This window comes from Sander vitreus, chromosome 15, assembly GCF_031162955.1.
Source record: "Sander vitreus isolate 19-12246 chromosome 15, sanVit1, whole genome shotgun sequence".
Taxonomy (NCBI): domain Eukaryota; kingdom Metazoa; phylum Chordata; class Actinopteri; order Perciformes; family Percidae; genus Sander; species Sander vitreus.
The window spans coordinates 12,933,139-12,945,614 of NC_135869.1; the positions used below are offsets into that span (position 1 = coordinate 12,933,139).

The window sequence follows — 12,476 nt, forward strand, 5'->3', positions numbered from 1 at the left end:
CAAGTCAGTTGTTCATTTAGTTCCTCTGAATACACATTAGGTGTGTTTTGGTAACACTTTTGCCGTGAAAGGATTCAAGGACAGTTCTTTCAAGGAAAAGCAGGTGTTAGCATTTTATTGAAAATGTAGTATGTTATCTCTTTTTCGTTTATTAATGCAGTCCTATGAGACCGAACCAATTTTGTGTTCAGGTATCGATGATGATCTCTGCACTGCAACTCTACTCACTTTGCAATGCACAATCTCAAGAAAATTGGTTGAAAATTGTACAGTTACTAGAACATTAATTCGTTTGGCATTCTACAGTATGTCTATCAATACAATGCAATGTCTTTAATTGTTGCATTGGCTTTCCTATACAACAGTTTGGGAGTGGTAGTTAAAACAATGTGGGAAATGATCTGCCAGTTCCACATGGGCATGTTGACTGGAGAGGTTAATGCAAGATAATGAGAAAACCTTAAGTGGAACATTTATGAAATGATATTACGCTCACCTTAGTTTTCCCAGAGGGTGCTATCATGTACCATCTCATTTCAATCATGTTCTTTTTAATGACTATAGAATAGAGCCAGTGTGCTGATGTTACTTCACTGAAAATGGTTCAGTTATTGTATCACACACTTGGACAATGACAGTACACAGTGGTGTTAATTCTATGCCCCCAAGTTCAAACAGCAAGGAAGACACTCCTTTAAGTTGTCTATACCTTCTCCTGTCAAAGTCTTTCTGTGTAATTTCTCCACGTCTGTATTGACCCACATAAAAAAAAAAAAAAGTGAAATCCAAAATGTGAAATACACACTGCGAGCGTGCCAGAGCGAGGGATCGATTTGTATTTGTCACTTGTGACTGTGATTTATCAACCTTCCTTCAGACTACTCTGACCACAAATGAGAAATTCACACTTGCTCCCCACAGTCACAGGGCAACAGGGCGATGCCCTTGTGATGCTACCAGTAATACCCTTTTACTGTTGCCTGACAGTGTGTCTCATGTCATAACTACAGCTGAGCATCCAGCTCTCCCAGGGACCCATAAAATAGATACTCCCCCCCCACCCTCTTGTTTTTTTGTGAAGCGAAAATAGACTTCATCTTCCTGGAAGCTGCTGCATTGACCCTCTTGTCTCCATCATGAGGCGTCCAATTAACAAAACAATTCCACACAGGAGTGAACACATAAAGTCTAAATGGCAGTGCCACTTATGTTCTCTGTGCTATCAGGCTTTTGTCTGTGGGCTGGAAATACCAACTGCCCTTAAGCCATCAGTTAAGTCAAATGTTAGTTGTCATGCTGACTGACGAGCCTCTGAGACAGATCATTTGTCCTGAAAGCACAGGGTTTAATCTGGGATAAGTCAGGCATTCTGAACTGTGCAAAAAATGTGATCATAGTCATTGCTTTTAGTTTGTGCATTCAGAGAGAAAGTGTTTGAAATCTCTGACATTATCCAGGGGGACATGTTGACACATTCTCTCCCACCAGTCAATAGAAAGTCACAATTTAAACTCAAAGTGACTAAATGAAGACACTTTGGAAGCTGAAAAAGCAAATTCATTTACTCTAACTATCCGTCTCCATCTCTCAGCTTTCTTTGTTTGTTTTTCCTTTACCCTGACATGCAATTTTGCAGCATCAGTGCAGCAGTAATGATGGCTCTGTATTTTACAGTACAGTACTTGCCTGGTGTTTACAGTTTTTCTTGATTGCTTTGACCTGCTTAAAGAAACTGGGATCCATTCAGTTTTCATCATCACTGTCTCAGCAGAGCAGAAGACACCTCTTGCAAATGTGTTAACCCTTTCTCATTGGATTGACACATTTTCCCCACCCTTTTGCCGAACAGTTAACACGGATGTCATTCAAGCAGTCCAAACTCCATTGTTTTAGCTATGGTAACCAAACAGAAAGCATCTGTTCCTAACTATTAGAAACTACTTACATAAGTATGAAATCACTGAAGCACCTGTTTAACACTCCTTCACACAAATTAGCAATCAGTCTGCAGGTCTTAAAGGTGCAGCATCTCTGTTGTTCTTTGCCAACACGGATGGAAGAGGTCTAAGACAGAAGAGACTGAGTTTCAATAGTGGCTATTTCTTATACTTTACAGTAATAGATGTTTATACTTTACTGTAATATATTTTATTTTCTTAATTTCTTATACTCTAATAGATTTTATTTTGGTTTACATGTATTTTGTGTAATATTTACAGTATTTCAGTTTTCAGCCACAGTTTGAAATAAGGATCAATGGAATCAATAAAATTTGCATCAAAGCATTTCTGATTCTGGATCCAAATCTTTGCAAGAAGGCAAGTTTGTCAACAAATGTCACTGGCATGAAAGCTGCGTACAGTAATAGGCTACAATAGCAATGGTGCACTGATTCACACTGAGTGCTGTATTTTGTATTTTGTAGTCCACTGTGTAATGGTTGATTGGAAGAGCTCATACACTTGTTTGCAAGTTGTGTTGTTTGAAGGCAAAATTTGCTTTTGTTGCATATTTTAAATGTTTTGGCACGGTTACAGCCTTTTGCAAACAAAATGTGTCATTTTGACCATGAGTGCCACTGTTTCGGCCTGTGTGTTAACTGTTTTGAAAAATGTGGAGTTTGAGTTGACTGCTGTGTCAAAGCAATCAAGAAAAACTGTAATGTTCTGAAATTGTAATTTCATATTACATGTTACTCATTAAAGGAAGTAATAATGTTTTCATATTCACAATTACAGCATCTACCGTGTAATAATAAGTAGATTGTTGTCTATTATTTGATGTTAATTACTTTTATGCACAAAATAAAAGCTACATAAGTTAATACATATATTGAACAAATACTAAATACATTAAAGTTTGGACATACGTTCATGATACTAAACACAATTACTGTGAGGTTTCTGCTAATTACACCAAATTTTAAATATTAATTGTACTGTAAAATAACGTGCTACTGTTATTTTTGATCAAATGTATATATTTTTTCACTAGACATTATGTTACATTAGAAGTCATGATAGTTAACATACAATGAATAACCTAAATGTGGCACCACAAGAACTGCAATGTCTTTATGCTGTTTCTCCATCTTATAAATCTTTCAGAATTATCCATTTGCTTTCAATTACGCATGCGCACGCGCACACACACACACACACACACACACACACACACACACACAATCCATGTTTATAAGGGGTGACTCTTGAGTAAGGAGCGTTTGCTGCTGACCACCACAACAGGAGATAAGGGTGTTACTCCCTCAATGCAGAGGAGTCAGATAAGCTAATGGATCAATACAGCGGATACACACCAGTGTCACAGGGGCAAGGGCATCGTGTCCTTCTGCCATATCACTGGCTTTAAGTGCTGGGGATCCAATGGCTTCCCTTTGATTGGAACCACAGGAGGTGCCTGGATGCTGTGCTTATCTACGGTTTCCACAAAGGACAGACTGGCGTGATGGCGTGATGGCCTGAGGCGTAGAGGACGACATCAATAAATAATCCAAGGGCTCTCCTTCAAATAAACAAGAAAACTGGAAAATGAATATAGTGCTAACTCAGCTAAATACACATTATCCGGTGAGATACAAAGTCTTTTATCACGCATGAAGATGCTCCTCTGCTCGGTTTCACAGTGTCGAAGTTGGCTTTAGGGAAACGCAACACTGTATCATGTTGGCAAACACACAGCTGCTGTTCAACAATCCAGGATGATTTATTGTTTAGTACCAAATCTTTCTGCATCTGTGGAGACTCATCTGTAGATAAAGGAAATTAGCTGTCCCTAAACCACATTAGCACTCAGGTATATTATTATGTCACTCCTCTGTATGCCACAGGATGCAACAGAGCTCAGACACTTGTTTCCATTTGCTATCACCGTCGTGTCTTGGCTAAACACCAGTCCTGCTGTCACGAAGTTGTTTTCTGAAATGGCTGTGAAATGAGTATCTGTGGGTTGCCACGTGAACAGATGCAGTGAGAGTGTTGCACACTTTTCAGAGTAGCCTGCACTTTCTGCACCTCTTCCTCAGGATCCTGAGTCAAAGTACTGCCTTCTGAGATGTTGCCACGAGAGAGAGAGAGAGAGACACACACACACACACACACACACACATTAAAACCATTCTTTACAAGTTCTAAAAGCTTTATTTTCCAAAATCCATCCTTTGTTCTCTCTATGGTACAGCACTGTAAGTTTTTTGTCAATCCATCCATGCGTACAGTGTTTCCTGCTCTCTAGAGAGCTGTGGAGGGATACCCTGAATGGATGGTCATGTTAGCATTTGCTCAACCTGTCACCCCTGAGAAGGCCTGTCTAATGTGACTTTAGGATAGTGTCCAAAAAGGCCTTGAATAATTCAGTCACCGTCAACAAGGAGAAGAAAAAAAAGCTCATTCAAAAAAAAATTGTTTAAAATATTTTCTCTTGTACTTTAAAAAAACATGTCAGTAAAACCATGTAAATAAACAAAGAAAAAAAAAGAAAGAAAGCAAAGCTTTTTTTACTCTCCCCTGTATGTCGTACAGAGCCTACAATAACATAATCTACTCTCTTCTATGATAGCAGTTCATTATGATACAGATAACAATAACTCTGATACAATCTCTATAGTTACTCTATGATTTCTACATATAATTTGCCTTCTCTAGATTCTTTATTTTAAGAAAGTTTCAGTTCTTTAGGTCAGAGTTCCCACTCAGCGATAAAAACAAACAGTGAAGATTAAAGGCTGGCTGGTTCACTGAGTAGTGTGACTGGGGAGAATCACATCAGTATGGCCTCGCTTACCCAGAAAGACTTGGGGGTCCTTAAACAGAAATGTACATAGAATCAAAGGTTTTGTAGAAGCACTAGTACTCAATGGCAATTACAGGGTTTTTACGACAGATGGCACTGCTGCATCACAGACGACTATACATATTGCACAATGAGAAATGCAAAGGATTTGCTCCATTACTGTAATTTAAGAGTACACAATTTGGTGTGAGTGATGAAGGAAGGAGGATGCGTAAGCTCCGAGTCCTTATGAGACCTTGGCAACAGTTCATTTTGGCAGAGGGAGGGTTGAGTGTCAGTAGATATATCCTTTGTGGTGATAAGGGGGGGGGGGGGGGAGACAGCACACGGGCATGAATAGCAATATGACAGTTAATGATGCACTTGTGACACTTATCCCAAACACTTGTCTCTGATGTAACAATGTTTTGCTCAGTGGAAGTCATTCAAAAGTTCTCCACTAAAAAGTAAAACAGCAATGTCATATGGCGCTGAAGCACCCTCTCCGCAGCACAAGAGCAGCTATAAATGGAACGGCTCAACCCAGAGTCACAACATGTGGAGACGGACCGTAAGCGTCAAGCATCAAGGGCAGCACTGACAGGACAACCCCTTATTTCAAATGACTCTTCACTGACAATTCAGAGTTGGCCCTTGGCTGTGTTGGACCACATAATACATTGTTACAGTTGTGTACAGTATAGAATAGATAAAGTCATTGACACACTGGAAACACATCATAAACATAAACATACTGAATGTATTGCTTTATATAGGAGACTTGTCTTAGTTATGGATGAACCATAATGTGATCATTCTCACCTGATTGTTTTTTTTTCTTCTTTCAAATGAAATTGACATAGGATTGTAAAAACATACACCTAGGGCAAAACAAAGGCAAATATCAACACAATAGTCATTGCTTTTGTAAGTAAATCAGTTTTAAGGTGCTTTTAATGTGGTTGCCATGGCACTGTGCTTTGTTCCCTCCCACGCTGTGCACAGACACTGCAACAGGATGTCAATCAAGAATTGGCTAAGCTCCCCACCCACTGTCATCCAAACTTTCACTGAGCTCTAAAATCCCATCAAGTCTTCAAGCTATCCATTGTGTTTTCATTATGTGTGTAATTGTGAGCGCGTGTGCTGGGAGTCGAGGATTCTTTCCGTGCCCCTCGTCATCATCATCTCATGCTGAGATAACGCCACAGAAAATCAAGGGCAACAGCGAGGTGACAGCGGGGTGAAGGAGGGTGGAAAAGAAAAATAGCAGTCACGAGGGGAAAGAAATAATGGCATTTTGCAAATGTAAGACATCCATGGCTACAAAAAGGTTTTCGTGCCGCTAGCTCGGTAAGAACATAATGTTAAAGTTGCATTGCATGAGTGATGTACTGAAAAAATCATTCTGAAGACAGATTTACAAATTGAAACAAAGTCAAGTTGACATGCTGACCTTTACTGGACCTAATGAGTGCTTAATCCTGGGGATACAGGAAAGGAAAAAATCTTGAGGGCTGTGATTGTGGCTGTGACTCAGAAAGAAGTTTTCATTTGTATGAGTTAAGAGCTCTGGGATAACAGCTAGAGGTGCAAAATGATGCTAACAGGTTTTAATATATGGTCAAACAGTATTTAGTTATAGCTTCACATACCACCCACAGGACTGTTTGATGATATCCTTTAAACTTGATAGTTGAAAACACTGATCACTTAGACCGGCTTGTCCAGCCATACAGGAGGATGCCTCTTGTTCAGCTGCTTTAATGACCTATGATCCACCCACTTTCCATGAAACCCCCAAACCAATAAGTTAAAACGTTTTCAAAGAGCATCAAGTAAAGGGACCTTATTTTGTGGCAACCACACTAAACATACATCTAGTCTACATTTGTTCTCTAATAAATTACACAATAATATCCATAATCCAAACCAGGTTGACCCATGAAATGGCTATAAAAGCGGCCTCTGTGCACCGGTAACTGTCTGGAGGCCTGTCCTGCTCCTTAGGTCATGATAAGGGGAGCAGAAAGAAGGCATGATGGGGGATATTGGCCTTTATGATAGGAACAGCTCTCAGGCCTAATGGCCTCCTGAGCATCAGGACTTGTGCACTCTTTCCATTGTAAATCAGGCGGGCTGCATAGTTCGCGTGTGGCCTTTGTCATGTGGGTCACACTAAAGGAGGGTCTGGGGTTTTGTAAAGGGACAAGGATGGAGCTCAAATGGGAAGTGGATCAAGTCTTTAGTAGGGGGAGAAGATGATGGGTGTGTGTGTGGCCCGCAGTGGCCCCGGGGCAGGCCGAAACAGTGCAGGGCCCAGGAAGGGGGTCTGGATGAAGGTGGTGGTGCCCACTGGGTGGCGCAGAGCCAGTGGGTTAGTTGCCAATGTGCACAGAGTTGGCTGGGTGAGGGGGCTGGGCAGGAAGCCAGTTGTCAAGCTCTTGGTCAGCTGCTTCTGCAAGGCCAGTTTGGTCTGGAGAGGACAGGAGGGGGGACAGTGAGAAGAAAGAGAAGAACACAGTGAGGGCAAACATGCTTCCCAAACTTGTGGCCCTTGTTTGCACACAAGGAGGAATGCATATTTTATACATTGCTCCATACTAAATACCATACACAACTGGATTCCTTATAGCTTGTTGCAACACTTACAGACAGATATACATAACAGGTTAATACTAAGACTATAGTATGGACACACATTAGCTTATTTCAGTCAGGCTTTAGTAAATGACAACCATTTACTTTACAAAATGTTCTTTAAAAGCTACCCTTAATATTACTTAACATAGAAACATGGGGCTGGCTTTGTCCGTCAGTTTGGTAAATACCACAATACCAATGAGCCTCAGCAGCTGCTGCTATAAAGCAGCAAATTCAAAATGCTTCGTCCTTGAATTGAAACAAAACCCAACGTCACAGTTACTCAATTAATCAAAAATGGACCATGAATCAAACGCTGAAATAATTTAAGCTGCAGATTATATTATCAGTTTTCTCAACAGTGTAGTCTTTAGCTTCTTCCTCTTGTTATTTGCACCTGTAACAGAATTGTAAGCTCTGTGAGTGATTGGATGTTTCTTAATAGAAGAACCGTGGGTGTCATGGTTACCTTCTCCCCTGAAATATCTATCAGATACAACGGTAACAGTTCAATGGTAATGGCAGTGCAATTGCAACAGTACACTTAAAAATGTCTGTCACTCTGACCATCCTGTTCTGTTGATTTTAATGGGAATTTCCATTCTACTCTCATTCGATTTCTATGCACGACATTGTCTATGGGAAAACATGTATGGGATTTTTCTTACAGAAACCAGGGGCCCCTGAAATAGCTATATATTGACACCCAGTAAAATTAGTAGCACCTCATGTAAAAATATTACTATCCCTATATATAATACAATATAAAAATGGTTTCTTTATTATCTCTGCTCAGTCCCCTGCCCCGTGGCCAGGCCTAAAGTTATAAATCTGAAGCTCTCCAATCCAACCCCAGACTCGGCCTCTCCTGCCACTGACCTGCGAGGAGAGGGAGGTGAGATTGTACTGGCTGAACGCTTTCTTCATGGCAGACACAGCCACGCCTGCATAGCCACTCCATCTCACGTTCTGTAGGGTGGAGGAGGAGGAGGAGGAGGAGAAGAAGAGATGGGAAGGTGTGTATATGACAGGAGCAGAGAAGTGATTAATCTGGAGTGCTGATTCAGGCTGCTGTTGTCAGAGCTGGTCAGTTGGGGAGAGCAGGACTATTTTAGACCTGTCTCAGGGGTAGGGGACTGACTAAGTACAACAGTGTGCTTAACCTCTATGACAGTACAGGCACACAAGCATGCTGCCTCAACGAGACATAGAAGCCCCTGAACTCAATGTAATGAGATCTGTGAGGGTCAAATCAGTTAACTGTAACTGGAGATAAATTAAAACTGGTGTTTAAAAATGCATTAGTTTACAAGCTAGACTGAAACTATTCCAGTGTTGGCACATGTGTACAGCTTGTTCGAGCATATCTGCTGTAGGAAAAAGGCAATTGTGTTTTGTTTGTCTTCCTTGAGTGTGTGTGCATGAAAATTTGCGTTACAGTGTTTTGTTTGTCTGTGTCTTTATGTTGAGACTTACCGCTAAGCTGGTGCTTGGCTGGCTCTTGCTGTGGGGGGTAAATTTGGGTTTGGGTGGTTTTCCAGCCAGCCTATCCTTGTGCCTTCTGCTATTCATGTGCTGCCGAGACCAGCAGAAATACAATCAACGAGCTAACAAGCATCTGTTGTACCACAGTGGAACAACTTCAAATGTTTTCTGCTGATTAATAATGGATACACATAGAGTATAACTGAAGTGCACAGAAATTACATCACATTACTTTCTACGGCTGCCATGCTATCTCCTTCTCTGGCTGCAGTACTAACAGGCTTATGTCCTTGTGGGATACAGGTTGTTTATTTAAGACTGGTGGAATGCATTTAAGGCTTTAAAGCAGCCTGGGTGCTCACACATGCCAGCATATCCTGTATCTTTTCCACATTCCACTCTAGCATATAGGCAAAGTTTCCAAGACAACCCCTTCACTCAGATGTAGTATTTAATGAACATCAAAAGGGGAGAAATTACATTCCCAACCGGGTTTGATGCCAACGTAACCAGAAAATGAAATACAGAAGGCATTAGTAGCTTGCAATAATGAGTGCCAAATAAATTCCTGCTCACTGAAGAGCTTTGCAGTTAGTTATAGCATCCAATGTTATCTGCCTAATATGGAAAAATAGCTGCTGCTTGAATGTACCCAGCACTTGTGAACCTGCTTTCAATGGCTTCATTCATGTGGCAGTAAATGATAGTGCATCAAGGTGATATTACAAGTCTTTTGGATTATGTAAGGTATTTTAAATCTCATCATCCATATTTATCATTTTAATGAACATCATTTGTGATCACTTTTGTAATTGTAACATTGGAGGTCAGTCTGGTTTAAGTACAAAGTGTAATATCTCTTCATGTGTAAAGTAATTGCTAACTACGTGCAGGCAGTTCTGTTTTCTGATTAATTATGTGGCCACATCATCTGTCTGTGGAGGAGAGGTAATTATATGCAACATTTCTCCACTGCCTGATGTGATTGGACTGGAGTGCTTTTCCCTGCAAAGTCAACAGTACTTCAATGCACTTTTGAACAAAATCCTATCAGGTTTGCAACACTCTCACTTAGTATGCCTTGACAAATCTGCACGACTTCTCATCTTTCATTTTTATACTGCACGGTGCTAACAGTTTAATAAGGTCATAAGTTTGGTATGTTGCCACTGTTTCACAATACACATTTCTGTCCATTTCTCTATCAGATTATACCAGCTATCATCCATTCATTTGTATAAACTCTTATAAAAATGTAACCAGTTTTTCTTTCACAATGGCCAATAAAATCCATAATGTAAGTAGTACATTAAATAGTTAACTAGACATAAATATGCAACATAACCTAAATATTCAGGTTTCTTTTGACACTTACCTGGCTAAGCTGGGTCTCAGAGTTCACAAAAATCTCACACACTTCACACTGATAGTTCTTGCTTGGCACCCCGACACTGCCTTTGCTAGCCAGCCTCTTGCTCTTGCAGCCCGCACGAGCTGCCACCACCTTCCCCCTGCGCCGAGGCAGAACACTGTGACCTTCCAGCATCAGTTTGTGCTTTGTACCTGGTGGAGAGAGTAGATAGCTGGCAGGTTTGTTGCGGTTCACATTATATAATATTACAGGCATTTGTGTGATGCTCAGATGTTCGACCAACCAGTAACAAATGTAAACGCCTTTAATAAAAGCCTTTTACCGCTGTTATGTGCTTCCAGTTGGGAGATGGAGTTGACTGTGACTTTACAGACAGGACAATGGAGGTGAGCCTTGCTCTTCTTGGGGTCCTGGTCCTCATCTGTACGTGGCTCGTCCTTTATGCTGGACGTGTCTGCCTGGCTGCCTGACTCAGTGATGGGGCCCACTGCCTCGATAGTCTCTGGGACTTCAGGGGCACTGGTGTCTGAGGCAGTCTCTGAGAGCTGTGAGGAAGGCGAAATCTGAGGAGGGGAAAGGGTGACCAACTCTACAGAGGAAACCTCGGATACTGGCGTCAGCATAACTGAGTTCCTGGGACTCTCCTCAAGCTTTGCCTCCAGGTTGGCTGGTTCTTGGTCAGACTGAAGACCTGCATAAAGAGGATGAAAGGATAACATCAGCAAACTGTGGTTTGTTTAAACCTGCAATAATTCATTTCTTTTGGCCACTTGGTGGCAGCGGAAACAAGCTGTGAACACAACATTGACATTATCTTTTAAGTTGATATCGGGAACTTGTTAGCAGTTGCTTGTTTACACATCCAGCAGTTATGGAACAACAATATCATTAACTATGTTCAACAGCTAGTCGCTAACTGTGTCTGCCTGCTATTTGGTGCTGAGCAGGTAGTGTACAGTGGGTTTTTAGAGCTTTTTCTCTGAAAACATTCACCTGTTGCAGCTGAAAATGACACTATGACAGCTGTGAGAGTGAATCAAAACACTCGCTCTAAAGTGTGGGTTACGAAAATAATGTAACAACTTATGTAAGTTATTACTTTTTGGTTCAGTAATTAGTGATAATGTAATTACTTTTCAAAAATGTAATGAGTAGTTGATTACATTTTTCAAGTCACTTGTCCAACACTGATTATAAGCTTATTGCAGCTAATATTAACACCAACTGAGCATGATGTCTGAAAGAAATGAGCCTGAATAAATCTCCTTGCATGCTTAATCAGCAAAACACTCTTTAGATTGACTGAACGTCTTAAGTGCAAATATAAAGTCGGCTGAATAATCTCCTAATAACCATTACTCTTTTCATACATTATTGGAACCAACATTAGTGCTTTTCAAGTGCTAGCTTTGTGCCATTTTCTGATATAGTATCAGCCTTTTGTTTTAAACAATGTGGATTAGTGTTGGTTTGGGCAAGTAAATGCCATCAGTTCCCTCCCTCCCTCCCTTCTCCAGTCCATTTCCCTTACTATTCAAATATCAAGTGGACCCGGAGTCTCAGTCAATATAAACAAACCTATCGACTGCCAGGCCTGGGCCGATAAGTCACTGGAGTTCCATTACACATCTCCCCTTCACCCCATTGCCCTCCCGAGGGAGTCACACACTTCACCCCAGAGCACTGTGCGCTACGCTTGCTGAATATCTCCATTTCATTTAGTGCGCTTTATCCCCGCACATACTCACAACCATCCTCTATGCAACTCTGCTCCATTGATTTTCCCTTTTACATCTCAGAGTAAATTCATCATTGGAGATAAGGGTCTTCCTCTCATTCCCGCTTTAAAGAAAGAATAACCTATATAGGAGCAAGACGAGACAGTCCCCTCGCTGTAATGAGAGTGACCCCTGAGGGATTTGAGCTCCTCTGTTGGGGGTTGGGGAGCGGGGTATGATCCTGAGCTTATGTGAAAGACAGGGCCACCTGAGAAGTCTCTGGAGGGGAGTGATATTGATCAATGGATTTAGCAGGAACCTTTCAGAGGAAGACATGGAGGCTGGTAGGAGTCAAAGCCCTCAAAATCCAAAGACCTCATTCGACAAAGAATCATTTTAGCTATCCCTGCTGTGTTCAAGATATCCTCTCATTTTATTTTTTTTAAAGCCCAAACTTTAACAGCTAGAAA

The 12,476-nt window shown here is 41.1% G+C and overlaps 1 protein-coding gene across 3 annotated transcripts in view; it reads right to left on the reverse strand.

Annotated features, from left to right (window-relative positions):
• Nucleotides 1-4,150: 4,150 nt before the first annotated feature.
• znf385c (zinc finger protein 385C) overlaps nucleotides 4,151-12,476 on the reverse strand; it is a 125,688-nt gene continuing 117,362 nt past the window's right edge. For all 3 annotated transcript variants that reach the window (XM_078269975.1, XM_078269974.1, XM_078269977.1), the window contains 5 exons: nucleotides 10,611-10,979; nucleotides 10,292-10,479; nucleotides 8,908-9,006; nucleotides 8,311-8,400; nucleotides 4,151-7,264 (listed from right to left, as the gene is read on the reverse strand). In XM_078269975.1, coding sequence (XP_078126101.1) covers nucleotides 7,034-7,264; nucleotides 8,311-8,400; nucleotides 8,908-9,006; nucleotides 10,292-10,479; nucleotides 10,611-10,979 — 977 coding nt within the window. In that variant the 3' untranslated portion in view covers nucleotides 4,151-7,033. The remainder of the gene's footprint in view (nucleotides 7,265-8,310; nucleotides 8,401-8,907; nucleotides 9,007-10,291; nucleotides 10,480-10,610; nucleotides 10,980-12,476) is intronic.